This window comes from Nicotiana sylvestris, chromosome 6 (genome assembly GCF_000393655.2).
Source record: "Nicotiana sylvestris chromosome 6, ASM39365v2, whole genome shotgun sequence".
Classification (NCBI taxonomy): Eukaryota; Viridiplantae; Streptophyta; class Magnoliopsida; order Solanales; family Solanaceae; genus Nicotiana; species Nicotiana sylvestris.
In genome coordinates, this window is record NC_091062.1 from 188,496,519 (window position 1) to 188,511,977 (window position 15,459).

The 15,459-nt window shown below is 40.6% G+C and overlaps 1 protein-coding gene across 1 annotated transcript in view; it reads left to right on the top strand.

Annotated features, from left to right (window-relative positions):
• The first annotated feature begins 4,636 nt into the window (after nt 1-4,636).
• Nucleotides 4,637-15,459, top strand: part of LOC138871839 (uncharacterized) — a 39,329-nt gene continuing 28,506 nt past the window's right edge. The window contains exon 1 of the mRNA XM_070149746.1: nt 4,637-5,136. Within this exon, the coding sequence (XP_070005847.1) occupies nt 4,637-5,136 (500 nt within the window). The remainder of the gene's footprint in view (nt 5,137-15,459) is intronic.

The following is a 15,459-nucleotide window of genomic DNA, read 5'->3' on the forward strand; positions in this document are numbered from 1 at the left end:
TGTACGTGCCAAAGTGGACTTATGTGGCGCAGGTGCCGATAATTTCACCCAGGCTGACTGAGCCCATGGTTATCAGATGCGTACCACAAAATCCTATGAAAGACCCCACTGTTGTCCCCTGGAACTACAATAAAGCAGTGGTCACATACAAGGGAAAAGAAATCATGGGTGAAGTAAATGAAATGAACCACTCTGGGAAGTACCTCAACTTGGAAGAATTGAACAAGACAAAGCAGAAGCATTTTCCGCTTAAAAAGCCAGTCAGTGCTGAAGAAGCAGAGGAATTCTTCTGAAAGATGAAAACCTCGTACTACGCTGTAATTGATCAACTCATGAAGTCCCCCTCTCAAGTCTCACTTTTGTCCCTATTGATAAGCTCGAATGAGCATCAGAAAGTGTTGTTAAAGATGCTTAATGAGGCATATTCCGGTCGAGACCATGGTTGAACAGTTGGAAAGAATGGCGGAATGATTTTTTGAAGTCAACCGAATATCTTTTAGCCAAAATGACTTGCCTCCAGAAGGGGCTGCTCACAATAAGGCTCTTCATTTGACTGTTAAGTGCGAAGGATATTATGTGAAAAGAGTTATGTTGGACGGCGAATCTGGGGTCGAAATTTTCCCTCTATCAACCTTACAGAAGATGGAAATTGGAAATGAAAGAATTAGACCCAACAATGTTTGTGTACGTGCTTTCGACGGCATCAAGAGGGATACGATATGGGAGATTGATTTGGTCCTAACTATTGGCCCTATAGATTTTGAAGTAACATTTAAAGTTTTGGACATGGACACCTCCTACAACTTTCTTTTAAGAAGGCCTTGGATTCATGTTGCAGGAGCTGTACCCTCTACTCTCCACCAAATGGTTAAGTTCGAACATGAAAACCAAGAAATAGTGGTCCACGGAGAAGATGAACAATCAATCTACAGGGACCCATTAGTCCTATGCTTGGAAGCTAGAAAGGGTAGTGAACACATTGTCTACCAAGCTTTTGAGGTCGTGGTCGCAGACCAGTGTGAGGAAGGAGCCCAATGTCCTCAACCCTGCTTATCAAACGCATCAATCATGTTCACCAGTGAAATGATCAAACACGGGTACAAGCCCGGGAAAGGGCTCAGGGTATATTTGCAAGGCATTAGAGAGCCCATCACTTTGACTGCCAGCGAGAAGTTCTTTGGCGTAGGCTTCCAAGCTACAGAGGCCAATGTAAAATGGGCTAATGAATGTAAGAACAATGGGTGGGTCCTACCTCACCCGGTCCCGCATCTCTCCAGGACATTTGTTAAGACAAGATACATAGAAGAAGAATAAGAGGCCTTCACGGCCAAAGAAATTGAGGACATCTGTGGGACAATAAGGCAAATGTTGTACGAGGTTCACATGGTCCAACCGGGTGAAGGCTCAAGCACTACTGAGGTGCAATATATGGGGTCAAATTCTAAGCTTCAAAATTGGAAGGCTACGATGTTCACAGTTAGGCGAGAATCCTGGTAGTTCAGTCTTGCCATCTTTTCTGCATTTCGAGTTATTTCAGGGTGTAACTCAAATGTTTTTAGTTTATTGTCTTTTAAATTCCGATGTAAATCCTCCTATCTTCAAATTCAATTAAATGAAATCAATATTTCATCGTCTATGAATCTTTTTCTTTATTTTTTCTGATTTTTACTATTTTTTCTTATCTCTCTTTTCAGTTCTAATAATGCGGACTTAAATAACATGACATGCTTGCGGACTTCATGCCTAGATCTTAATACGATGTCTAACTGTGAAATAATGAATCAAGAAACAGAATATGATGAAGATGAGGCTTTTAGGGAAATAAACTGAGAACTGGAACAATTTGAGAATAAGCCTAAGCCGAACTTAAATGAGACCAAGCCAGTTAATTTGGGTAGTCTGAAAGAGATCCAGGAAACCATGATAAGCATTCACGCTAATGAAAGAAGTAGAGATGCATTGGTCCAACTTTTATTCAAATTCAAAGACGTGTTTGCCTGGTCATATGATGATATGCCAGGACTGAGTGTTGATTTAGTGGTGCACAAATTGCCAACTTATCCCGGTTATCCACCTGTTCAACAAAAGCAGAGAAAATTTAAAACAGATATCAGTGACAAAATCAAAGAAGAAGTCACCAAACAGTTGAAAGCCGGTGTGATCCGAGTGGTCCGATACACCACATGGTTGGATAATATGGTCCCAGTGCCAAAGAAAGATGGGAAAACCCGAGTGTATGTTGATTATCGGGATTTGAACAAAGCAAGTCCCAAGGACAACTTCCCATTACCAAACATCCATATTCTTGTTGACAATTGTGCCAAACATGAGATACAGTCTTTTGTGGATTGCTATACTGGGTATCACCAGGTTCTAATAGATGAAGAAGACGTAGAAAAAACGGCTTTCACCACACCTTGGGGTACTTACTGTTATAGGGTCATGTCATTTGGTTTAAAGAACATCAGGGCAACTTACATGAGAGCAATGACTACCATCTTTCACGACATGATGCACCAGGAAATTGAGGTGTATGTGGATAATGTAATCATTAAATATAGAATGCAGGATGACCATGTGTGGGATCTGAGAAAGTTATTTGAGCGTCTGCGTAAGTATGACTTGAAGTTAAATCCAGAAAAATGTGCATTCAGAGTTCCATCTGGGAAACTTTTGGGGTTTATAGTCAGTCGGAGGGGCATTGAGCTAGATCCAACAAAGATAAAGTCTATTCGGGATCTGCCCCTCTAAGAACCAAGAAAGAGGTTATGAGTCTGTTAGGAAGATTGAATTACATCAGCAGGTTCATTGCTCAGCTGACTACCACATGTGAGACCATATTTAAGTATTGAAGAAAGATGTGGCAATCAAGTGGACGGATGAGTGTCAAGAAGCTTTCGACAAAATCAACGAATATCTGTCAAATCCACCAGTGTTGGTCCCACCCGAGCCTAGGATACCTTTGTTCTTGTACCTTACAATCCTGGAAAATTCTTTTGGCTGTGTCCTGGGGCAACATGATGTGACCGGGAAGAGAGAGCAAGCCATATACTATTTTAACAAGAAGTTCACTAGTTATGAAGCCAAGTACACTTTGTTAGAAAGAACCTGTTACACCCTAACTTGGGTCACCCAGAAGCTTAGGCATTATTTGTTGGCTTACACCATATATCTCATAACCAGAATGGATCCTTTGAAATACATATTCCAAAAGTCGATGCCCACAGGAAGGTTAGCAAAATGGCAAATCCTGCTCACCGAGTTTGACATAGTTTATGTCACCCGCATGGCGATGAAAGCTGAAGCCTTGGCAGATCACATAGCTGAGAATCCTGTTGATGATGAATATCAGCCTTTGAGTACTTACTTTCCGGACAAGGAAGTAAGTTCAGTTGAGGTAATTCCAGAAGGCACCAATGCTTGGATAATGTTCTTTAATGGAACGGTAAATGCAAAGGGTATCGAGATTGGGGCAATTTTGATTTTGCCTACTGGTCAACACTATCCGGCCACAGCCCGGCTTCAGTTCTTTTGTACGAACAACACTACCGAGTATGAAGCTTGCATTATGGGCATGGACATGGAAGTTGACCTGGATGTGGAAGAATTGTTGATCATGAGAGATTCTGATTTGGTTATTCGACAAGCTCAAGGTGGATGGGAAACTCGTGATATCAAGCTTATCCCATATAGGCAACATGTAGAAGATCTCAGCAAACGGTTCAAGTCTATCAAGTTCAAGTATATTCCTCGATTCCACAATGAGTTAGCTGATGCACTGGCCACTTTGGCCTCAATGCTGCCGTATCCGGGTAATATCCACATCGACCCACTAGAACTACAAATTTGAGAAAGACATGGTTATTGCAATACAGTTGAAATAGAACAAGATATTTATCCATGGTGTCATGATATCAAAAGATTCTTGAAAACAAAGGAATATCCTGAGCAAGCCAGTGGAGACCAAAAGAGAACCATTAGAAGTCTCACCAGTAGCTTCTTCTTGAGCGAAGAGGTCTTGTATAAAAGAACTCCAGACCTGAACCTTTTAAGATGCGTGGATACCCAAGAGGCTGGAAAAATCATGAATAAAGTGCATGCAGGAGTATGTAGACCCCATATGAACGGATACGTCCTTGCAAAGAAAATCCTTCAGGCAGGTTATTACTAGATGACCATGGAAATAGATTGCTTCAGTTTTGTCCAAAAGTGTCATTAGTGTTAGGTACACGGTGACCTGATTCATGTACCGCCTTCAGAATTGCATCATATGTCAACATTGTGGTCATTCGTTGTTTGGGGTATGGATGTCATTGGGCCAATCGAGCCGAAATCTTCAAATGGGCACGGATTTATCTTAGTTTCCATTGACTATTTCACAAAGTGGGTTGAAGTAGTCACTTTCAAAGTCGTCACCAAGAAATTGGTGATGAACTTCGTGCATTCCAACATTATCTATCGTTTTGGTATTCCTAAGACTATCATTACGGATAATGCTGCAAATTTGAACAGTCATTTGATGAGGGAGGTATGCGAACAATTTAAGATCACGCATCGAAATTATACCCCTTATCGGCCCAAAGCTAATGGTGTTGTTGAAGCAGCAAACACAAATATCAAGAAGATCCTCAGGAAAATGATTCAAAGTTCTAGACAATGGAATGAAAAGTTGCCTTTTACATTGTTGGGATATTGCACAACCGTGCGCACATCAGTTGGGGTGACACCCTATCTATTGGTTTATGGTACTGAAGTTGTAATACCCGCAGAAGTTGAAATTACATCTCTTCAAGTCATTGTTGAAGCTGAGATTGAGGACAATGAATGGGTCAAAACCCATCTAGAACAGTTAACCATGATTGATGAAAAACGGATGGCCGCAGTTTGCCACGGGCAGTTGTATCAACAAAGAATGGCTCGTGCCAATAACAAGAAAGTGTGGCCTAGAAACTTTGAAGTAGGGCAACTCATCTTGAGACGTATTCTCCCACATCATAAGGAAGCAAAAGGAAAGTTCACTCCAAATTGGAAGGGTCCGTACATTATAAGAAAATTGTTGCCAAAAGGGGCATTGTACTTGGGGGACATTGAAGGAAATGACCCCAAAACAGCTGTCAATGCGGACGCGGTCAAAAGGTATTATGTTTAGCCCTTTTGCGGTACTAATATTCTCCGATTGGGATGACGAAGGCTTTCATTCTCACTACCCAAACATTGTCAACCCTTTGCAAACCCTTTGAGCCAGTTACCTTTCTTTGATTACCCTCTTTAGAATCCGAAAATGAATTTTAAAAATAAATCTGATAACAAAGTTTTCCTGAACTATGTTCGACATGATTCCGAAAGGATACGTAGCAGCCTCTCTCTGGGGTTTAGTCACACCAAAACAAAAATCCACATTTTCCCCAAAGTTGAAACTGGGGCAGAAGTTATAATGATCTGGCAATAGTTTTTGCCTGAAAGGTTCCAAAGTTGTAATTCAATCCAAATCCTTTTTACCCCAAATCATGTTCAAGTCCTTCTGATCAATCGGTAAAGATGTTCAAAATTGGAGGATGTGGTTACTTGGATCTGATACAATCAAATGAGAGAAATAAAATGAGAGAGTCTTATTGGTGAAAACTCACACGGGAACCATAGGGTGATGGTAAGCAGAGAAATTAAAAATGAGAGAGTCTTGTTAGTGAAAACTCGCAAAGAGCACTATAAAGGCGACAGTGAGAAGAGAAATGAGAGAAGTCAGCTGGTAAGAACCCGCAAAGGGTGTCGTTGATCGAAAGGTGGATCCGTATAACCATTGGTATTCATAGAGTCCTGGCAAGGTTTCTCGATTAAGGTATGGGTTAGGATGGGTTATGAGAGTTGGATGGTTTATGCAGATCGGGTATCCAGTCCAAGAAGCATGTCATGTCCATTGAAGTCTGCATACACTCCAGATAAGTCCTTCTTTCCTTTTCCCGAAAGTGACACCTCTCGCTTAAATTCATTATCCTGTCCATTATTTTTTTGAATCCCTTTCGGTCTAATTCTATTCTGAATTTAAAACAAAGAAAGATGGCAAGATTGGTTTACAGGGTTTTGTTTGACAAAAAGCCAATATTCGAGAAAGCACCCATCCTCAGTAGGTGCATCAAGTCGACTGGACATAATGGCCGATGCTTTAGAGTCAAAAACTCATGAAAAGAAAGGAAATCAAGGTCAAATGCCAATAAAGGCAAAACAAGGTGGATAAAGGCCAAGTCCCACACGGGTTAATCATCATGTGAAGTTTGGGAAAAGTCAAAACCCCCGAGGTTTAGAGATGAAACTGATTCCCAAAGAGAAAGCAAGCAATGGAGATATTTATTGAAAAAGCTTGGCCAAGATCAAGTGATTGAAACAATCAAGGCCACAAAACCAACCACCGCTTCAAAACTCACAAATTGTTATTTGTTTGAAAACAAGAAAACAGGTGCAATCCAAAACAACATTGCAAGAAGCAGGTGCAATAAAAGAAAAGTACGCGGAGACCAAAATGGGTCTGCAGCAAAAGTTAACCCAAAAAGGGAAGTCCCCTCTAAATTCTTTATTCATGCACCTAAATAAAATGAAAAGTGAAATCAAAGGAAAGGAAAGAAGAAAATTCAAAATCATGGTAGTATAGGTCTCCAATTCCTAGCTGTGACTTTTTCAATATAGGGTCCCACTCCCTAGTTGATGCAGGCATAACCTCATGACTTTTCTAATACAGGCTCTCACTCCCTCATTGATGCCGGCATAACCCAATGACTTTTCCAACATAGGGTCCCACTCCCTAGTTGATGTCGGCATAACCCGATGACTTTTCCAACATAGGGTCCCACTCCCTAGTTGATGCCGGCATAACCCGATGACTTTTCCAAAATAGGGTCCCACTCCCCAGTTAATGTCGGCATAACTCAATGACTTTTCCAACATAAGGGTCCCACTCCCCAGTTGATATTGGTATAACCCGATGACTTTTCCAGCATAGGGTCCCACTTCCTAGTTGATGCCTGCATAACTCGATGATTTTCCAACATAGGGTCCCACTCCCTAGTTGATGCTAGCATAACCTGGTGATCTTTCCAACCTAGGGTCTCCAACCCCTAGTTGATCTTGTTTTAGATATAGGGTCTCCACTCCCTAATCTCCTTTTTCCCAAGGATACACAACCTTGACTTTTATTACTTTCAATAAAGAAGTATTTTAGAATTTTGTTACAATAACTCACGAAATTTTCCTAGTGAAAACTGGGACAGAGAAATTTCATTCGTTTGTTTGTTTTGGTGCCTGAGCAAGTTTTTACCTTGAGGAACAAGTTTCGAGATGACTAAAAGAAGAAGTCTCAATCCAGAATAAAAGAAAAAGAACAAAAGAAAAGAAGTGAACTCAAAGTGCAGAAGCGGAGAAAAGATGTGGAATGCTCAAGACATGATTGAAGTCACAAGATTTGTATGTCCCATTTTGATTCGAAAGCTAAAGAGGAATGAACTAGCACCTGCAGCTAACAAGCATCAAGATTCAGATCAAAGTCTGTATGAAGAACCAGCCAAGACTCAAGATCAAACTTCAGAAGGTTTATGGATACGAATCTTGTAACTCGTAGCTGATAGGCTTAGTTAGTCTAGTTTTTCATTTTGATTTTGGTGTAATAAGGAGCTCAGCAAGTAGAAACAGCAGCAACAGCAATGAAATCACAGTTTCTCGGTAGTCCCAACTACCAAAATTTCCAAAACTACACTGACGTGATTATGGCCAAGGATATGTAGGAAACCTCTGAAGCAAGGTTCGGTCAGACTTTTTCCCAAAAAATGCTTCCCATGGAGTATCCAGACTGGCAAAAATCGCTCATAATTGCTCATTTTATCTTTGCCCGAAAACTCTTCATGTTTCCGAGCAAAAAGGGGCAGCTGTGAGCATGTGATTTTTCCCTATTAGAAATGCACCTACAGAATTAAAGAAAATAGTTTTTTTTTAAAATTGTTTTCAATTTTATAGGATTTTTGTAGAATTTTATTAATTGTCTGTATTTTTGTGCACATTTAATTGTATTAAAATCATGAAAATACCACAAAAACGTCAAAAATATTCATGCATTGCATATTAGGTTTTATATTCATATTTTAGGATTAATTAATTAATTAATTGTTTTATTAAAATAAAAATCGCAAAAAATATTACATTATATATTTTTAGCTTTTAATATTATATTAGTAATTTTCTCTTCATTAATTTAGGATTAATTAATTTTGTAAATATTCTAAATAGATAATTAGCCTGATTTTACAGATTATTAATTTAGAATTTAATTTAAGACTTTAATTAATTTAATTAGGGTTTTAAAGAAAAAGAAAAGAAAGAAACAAATAAAAAAAAGAGGAGGATAAATAACTTGGGTTTCTGATTTTGGGCCACCCAAAACAAAAGTCAGTAGCCCAAATTTCATTTCCTGCCCAATTTCGCCCAAAGCCCAATACCCTCACACCCGGTCCAGTCTTCCCACCACCTAAACGACGTAGTTACACCCCAAAACTACGTCGTTTCAACTCCTCAACCCCATTAAATAACTAAACCTAACCCCTGGCCTCATAATCCACCCCAATTGATTTAGACCCAGCTCCTGACTCACTCAGAGACCACCGCATGTTTCGTCGTTCCTCTGCCGCCCGGAAATCGTCTCACAGCGGAGGATCACCTCCAAAAGCCCTCAATTTTCAATCACACAACCTCCACCACCCCCTCATTCATATTCCGCCATTGATTTCACCAAAAAACCACTCATTTTCTCTGAATTAGAGATCTAGAAATAAAAATCTGAACTTTTTGCTTTTTGTTTGATTTTTCCTGATATGGACCTCAATTCATGATTAAACCCACTTGAATCCCATAATTTCAACATGAAGAATCGATTACTTGTAAAGATAACCCATCTTTTAGTTAGCCCGATTCTAGACACTTAACTTTTGAGTGTCCGAATTTCCTTGAGCCTCTGCCTCGTCCCTTTCTTGGCATGTGTTGAGGATTGTGACATGAAGCACTAGCTGTGGAAGAAAGTCAGGCCAGTGTTCATGTTACAATTCTAACCATTGGCCGAGATTCTAGTTCATCGGAGTTCGAATCTGTAACAATCTGACTGGTCGTTTTGAGCTCTAGCACGTCGTTCAACAGTTTAAGGCCATGATCAGCTTCACTTTAGGTATTATGACTTGTGTGCACGGTCGGAATTGAATTCCAGGGAATTCGGAGTTGATTTGGAAAGGGAATTCCCATTTCGGAAGCTCTAAGTTGAAAGAATTATCTAAGATTGGATTTCTAGGTAAACGACCTCGGAATCAGGATTCAAAGGTTCCAGCAGGGTTGTATGATGATTTAGGACTTGGGCATATTTTCGAATCAGGTTTTGGAAGACCCGGGAACATTTTGGCCCCTATTGTGGAAGTTAGCATTTTGGAGGAATTTCATAAGTTTGGGTTGAAGTGCATTTCAGTGTTATCAATATTTGTTTGGGATTCTGAGTCCGGGAATAGCTCTGTATGGTGATTCTGGTATTGGGAGCGCGATCGGAAGTGAATTCGGAGGTCCGTAGGTCATTTTTGAGTCATTTGGCTAAAGATAGAAATTTGAAGGTTTTTGAGAAGTTTGACCGGAAGTGGACTTTTTGATATCAGGGTCGAAATCCAATTCCGAAAGTTGGAGTAGGTCCATAATGTCAAATATGACTTGTGTGCAAAATTTGAGGTCAATTGGACGTGATTTGATAAGTTTCATCATCGAATGTTGAAGTTTGAAATTCTAAAGTTCCTTAAGCTTGGATTGGGGGTCGATTCATGATTTTAGCATTGTTTTATATGATTTGAGGCCTCGAGCAAGTCCATAACTTGTTTTGGGATTGGTTGGTATGATTGGTTGGGGTCCTGGGGGGCCTTGAGTGAATTCCGGGTGGTTAACGGATTGAATTGGGGTTGGAAAGAATAGCTGAAGCAGCTGATATCTAGTATAACCGCACCTGCGAAGTTTTGGTTGCAGGTGCATAGCCGCAGAAGGGGCCAAAGGGGTGTAGATATGGTGGTGAAGGGTAAAGGCTGGGACCGCAGATGCGGTCAGGTCACCGCAAAAGTGGGACCGCACCTGTGGAAGAAGGAGCGCAGAAGCAGAAATGGGCTGGGAGCCCCGGACCGCAGAAGTGGCAATTGGTCCGCACTTGCGGGACCGCAGAAGCGGCAATTGGTCCGCACTTGCAGGACCGCAGAAGCGGTCAAGAGACTGTAGGTGCGAAAGGACTGGAGGCAGTGAGCTCTCTTTAAAATCGAGTTTTGGTTCATTTCCACCCATTTTCACTTTGGGTTGGACGATTTTGGAGCTTTCGGAAGAGAGATTTTCTTCATCTATATCAAGGTAAGTTGCTCCCACTCATTAGACATTAAATACATGGTTTTGTTACGGATTTGAGCATGAAAATTTGTAGAAACTTGGGGTTTGAGGGAAAACCTAGAAAATTGATATTCTTGGATTTTGACCACGATTTGAGTATGAAATTAAGATAAAATCATATAGTTGAGTTCGTGAGTTCATGGGTAAACTTAATCTTCGAAAAATTTAGGAATCCGGGCCCGAGGGCAATTTTGTCAAATTTTTGATCTGGGTTAGGAATTGTTATAAATTGGATTGTAATAAGTAATTGAACATATATTAATGGATTTGCATAATTATTGGCTAGTTTTGGAGCATTGCGCATCGATTTAAGTCTTCGGAAGGGCATGGAATGCCGGTTATGGATCTTCTGAGCGAGGCAAGTCTCCTTTCTAACCTTGTAAGAGGGAATTATCCCCATAGGTGAGTTAATTGGTTATGTGCTCCTATTTGTGGGGGCTACGTACGCACGAGGTGATGAGAGTTTGTGCGTAGCTATTATTGTACTATTGTTTGAGTAGTCTAGGACCCAAAAGCATGTTGTACTTGGAAATATTTGTAATCCTATTGACAGTTTGAATTGCCTAAATTCTATCGAATTGGTAAATGAATTTCTAAAAGGATTAAACTTCATTTTTCTTAAATCGTTAAACAAGGAGAATTTGGATTTTCCTTGCATAGTTATTCCCTAATGAAGTCTTGATTAACTATTTGAATATGTGATTCTATATGTACCTGCGGCGCATGTATGATTTGCGAGCAGGGTGTTTGTTTATTTTATGTTGACCGCGTTGCATGGATGATTTGCGAGCGGGGTAATAGATGCATCTATGGTTCGCGCCGTTCACCCCTCGGCAGTGCACATTTTACATTTATGTTGGATCGGGCCGTACGACCTCGGCATGATATGTGCATGCTTATATTGTTTGCCTGAGAATTTTTAATGTTGATACTTGCCTTTCCTGGCCAGATATAAATGGATAAAGATAATGAAAAGTAAATCCTTGGAAATCCTTTATTATTTGAGAAGTTGCTTACCTGTTTTCCGGCTTTATGAGTTAAATTTTGCTTTATGAAATCCATGAGTTCCCCACACTGTTTCTATATTATCATTGGACCATTAGTAAGTGTCGAAGTCGGTGTGCATTTTTGTTGCACAGGTTCATATGTGGCTAGTGGCTTAGTAGCATAGCGGCATGGTTGATACGGAGACTTAGGTGAGTTGCATTTATCGAGATGACCCGCAGCCAGCATAGTCCTCTTCAGAGTATTTTACTGTGCTTTTCATTTCTGTCCACTTTGTATTCCGGACAGTTACTGTATTTTATTTCATTCCCTAATAAATGCTCATGCACTTGTGACACCGGGTTCTGGGATGATTATGGGGTATCTTGTATTAACTTCTTAACATTCATATTTGATTTGAAACGATTATCTTTTACTGGTAAAATTGAAGGAAAATCATAGTTTTTCAAAATTATTAAAATGAGAATTTAATTAAGTATTTTGGTTAGCTTGCCTGACAGTAGTATCCAGCGCCATCACGACCCTTAGTGGATTTTGGGTCGTGACAACATGGTATCAGAGCACTAGGTTCCCTTAGGTCTCACGAGTCATGAGCAAGTCTAGTAGAGTCTCACGGATCGGTACGGAGACATCTGTACTTATCTTCGAGAGGCTACCGGACTGTTAGAAGCACCTCCCTTCTTGATTCCTCATCGTGTGATTTGATTCCTTGAGGATTATGCCCTTGTTTCCTTCCTACTCAACCTTATGCGACGTGAATCGCTTGTTATAAATCGAGAATTGAGGAATTGTAATGGTACTACGAACGTGGTGCGGGATGTTTCTCCTGGTATAGTTGATTGGGCTATTGTCATCGCCTTGCGAAAGGATTTTCAATCATTTCGGTTCGGTAGTTGTGCTTCTAAGATCTTAGAGGCTATGCACAGGTTTCTATGATGCTCTCGATTGGTTATCGCACAGTAATGACTTGATAGCATGATACTTGCCTATGTGTTGGGGCAGTGAAAGACTTGAAAGGAAGCCTACTCAGTGCACGATTCATAGATCGGATATCTCATTTCTGGCGGAGGAGAAGCAATTGGCCTATGAATGTCCAGATTTAGGGTTATGGAGTAATGAGACTTGGTATTTTTGAGCGTGGTGGAATTTTCATCTACGATGTAGTGTCATCGTCCTTAATTGTATGTGTTAAGTTTGCCGGTGTTATGGTATTCTGCAATTCGCCCTTGGGGTAGGATATTGTGAAATAATATTGGATAAACGACGGTTGGATATCGTGGGGTGCGGTGGTTCAGGATTGAATCGGTGTTTCTAATGTCGACAGCTCGAGAAATATGATCTCCGGAAAGGTTTAAAGTTTGTAGTTATTTGTGGGTTCAAGTGCTAAGAAGATAGATTTTATTAAGGCAACAACTAAGCAGCAAAGGATGAGGAAGGACATGTGGGGAGTGTCAGGTGGTGGTTAAAATTTTTAGAAGGCCAGGTATAAGAAGCAAAGGTCGAGTGGTTGATTAGAGGGGTGAGTTCCTCCAAAGTGGGAGAGTGGCAGAGTTGCATATGGGCTTTGTATTAGGTAGACTACGCACCTTAAGGAGAGTTTGGAACGACTTGGGAATTTTAGTAATTGATGATTGGGGTCTATGGATCTAATTTGAAGTATGAGCTATTATGTGGTAGGAGATTTGATATAACGGAAAGGAGCTACTTTAAATGAAGAAGGATACAACGTAACTTTGAATTGGAAGGATGTTGCTGAACATTTAATTGATGTTCACGAGGGGTGAATGGACTTGTTCAGCTAGAGAGTGAGCTCAGACTCAGGATGGGTTATTGATGTCGTAGTGATTGTACCCCGTGCAGCAGCATTGGAAGACGTCGGCACGTAAATTCCATAGGTGGGTTATCTCCAGTGAACAGCTCGGTGGTCGCATGGATTGGCGAAGCTTTTGCGAAGAATTCTATTGGTTATATAGCAAAGGGATCGGTCGTGCGAATGTGGTTAATGATTCAGAGTATGAAAAGGGGGTTTCACAGAAAGATTCCGAGAATTTTTGTGGTCAATTGCACAAGGTTATGTCAATAAGAGATAAAGAATCCTGGTGAATTCCAAAGTTGTGTAATAGAAGATTCAAACTAAGTGGGAGAGTCCCACCGCTTAGGATTGGGTTGCATAGCTAACTACTTGCGAGGTTTCTGGTTATTAGCATATTGATGGGTTATTTCAGCTATGGGAAAAGAACATAAGTGGTAATTTGAGCAAAAGAATTGTTAAAGGTGTGCTATGGTTGGCCTTATTGGCTCATGTTCAAACTTGGGGAAGGATTCAGGATTTATGCCTTGTATGGATGTGGGTTTCAAGGGAAGTGATCATGCTGGGTGCTTTGCCGTGAGGGTATTCATGTGCTAGAAGGTTCGTAGAGTTGATTATAATCGGGGCCAAGTCAGAGTGGGTGGCTCTCAACAACGGTCCTAGTGAATTCAAAAGTTAAAGTGTGGTGCCTAATGATTTCGAGCCTACAAGTACGGTTAAGAATCAAGCTTTTGTAGCAGCTTATGAGAAGAGGTCCAGAATGTTCTATGATGTTTTGACTTGCAGTGTAGCATTTTGGAGGAAAATGAGAAAAGACTTTGGATTCGTAAAGGGATTATTAGAATGGGCATACTGGTTGAGGATGCGAATGTGCGCACAAGGGAGGTATGAAACAGTTCGTGGGATTGAAGATAGTGTGGTCTCATGATTCAAGGTCACTCGGGATGTGCGGATGGGGTGTGTTATGTGTTGAATGGAGTTATTATTATTTCTAAGGCAATCAAGGATAAATTGGAAGAAGATAGATTGATTAGCCATAGTTGAATTGGCATATTGGTGGTAGTAATTAGTTCCTGCAGCGAGACCAAGTTATGCAAGTGATTTGTGACGGTACGTGTGAGGCCGGTCGGCCGCTGAAATTGATGTTATTCAGAAGTATTCTACTGTTATGGCCTGTTATGTGTAGGCGAATCCCAAAAGGGCTATGGTGGCTTAGACCACTACTTAGAGATTTTCATATTCCATAGTTATGAGAATTCACCTGTGTGTTGCTATGGTTCTCCTGAAGGTAGTTAAGTGAAAAGTTTTTATATGATAAAGTGTTAATCTATTAGTGGTTCCGAAGTTATGATGAAAAACGTGTTTTATCGTATATTGGCATGTTGGGTGCAGTGAGTGGTATGGAATTGAGGTGAGGATCAAGGTTGCAGTTCGGTGTTGATAAGGATGTCACGAGCTTGGATGAGCAGGAAAGGAGTTTTGATGTTTAAGGTAAGTTGGTATTGTCTTAAGCGTCACCTGAGATCAGTGTTTTGTGAAAAAGGCTTTGCATCCTGGTTAAGGATTCTTGATTGTTTTTCAGCGTTAGTGCGGTTGGTGGTTTAGATGTACAGACCTGTTATCTGTTATGGAAGGTTGTGGGAGCGTGCCCCACGGGAAGGTTGTATAAGTGTGTCATGTTGTCACTTGATTGATTGAAGAGTTAAGCTAGGTATGAAGATTGCGGTGATGACGTTAAATTGAGAATTGATGCTTGGAGGGCACTCGGTCTATTGGGTTGTGGACTGTGGAGGATTACTCCGATTATGATGGTTGTTCCTGTGTGTTATGAGAAAAGGGGAGTTATTATGGACCTTTGAAAGGTTATTAGCTAAGTTCAGTGCGATTAGAATCAGCTTGAGGTCTGTGGATGGATTTAAATGTGAATATAATCTCTATATCAGGCCAGATGTGTTCATTTCCGCAATGCGCTCCTTATGGAAGAGTAGTCGGGGTGTTATTTCGTCGTCAGCTATTTCATGTAATGATAAATTGCGCTGTGTGAGTTGTGAGATGGATTGGTGAATTTCTTATATGTTGAGGTTCCGCGTATTGATGTTGTTATATGAGCGGAGTGGCTCTTGATATTCAGACCGTATATCGCACCTTAGTTGTGCTTGAGTTTGTAGCTTATGGCGCTATATGTCTCCCCAGGGATGGTATTATGCACTTGA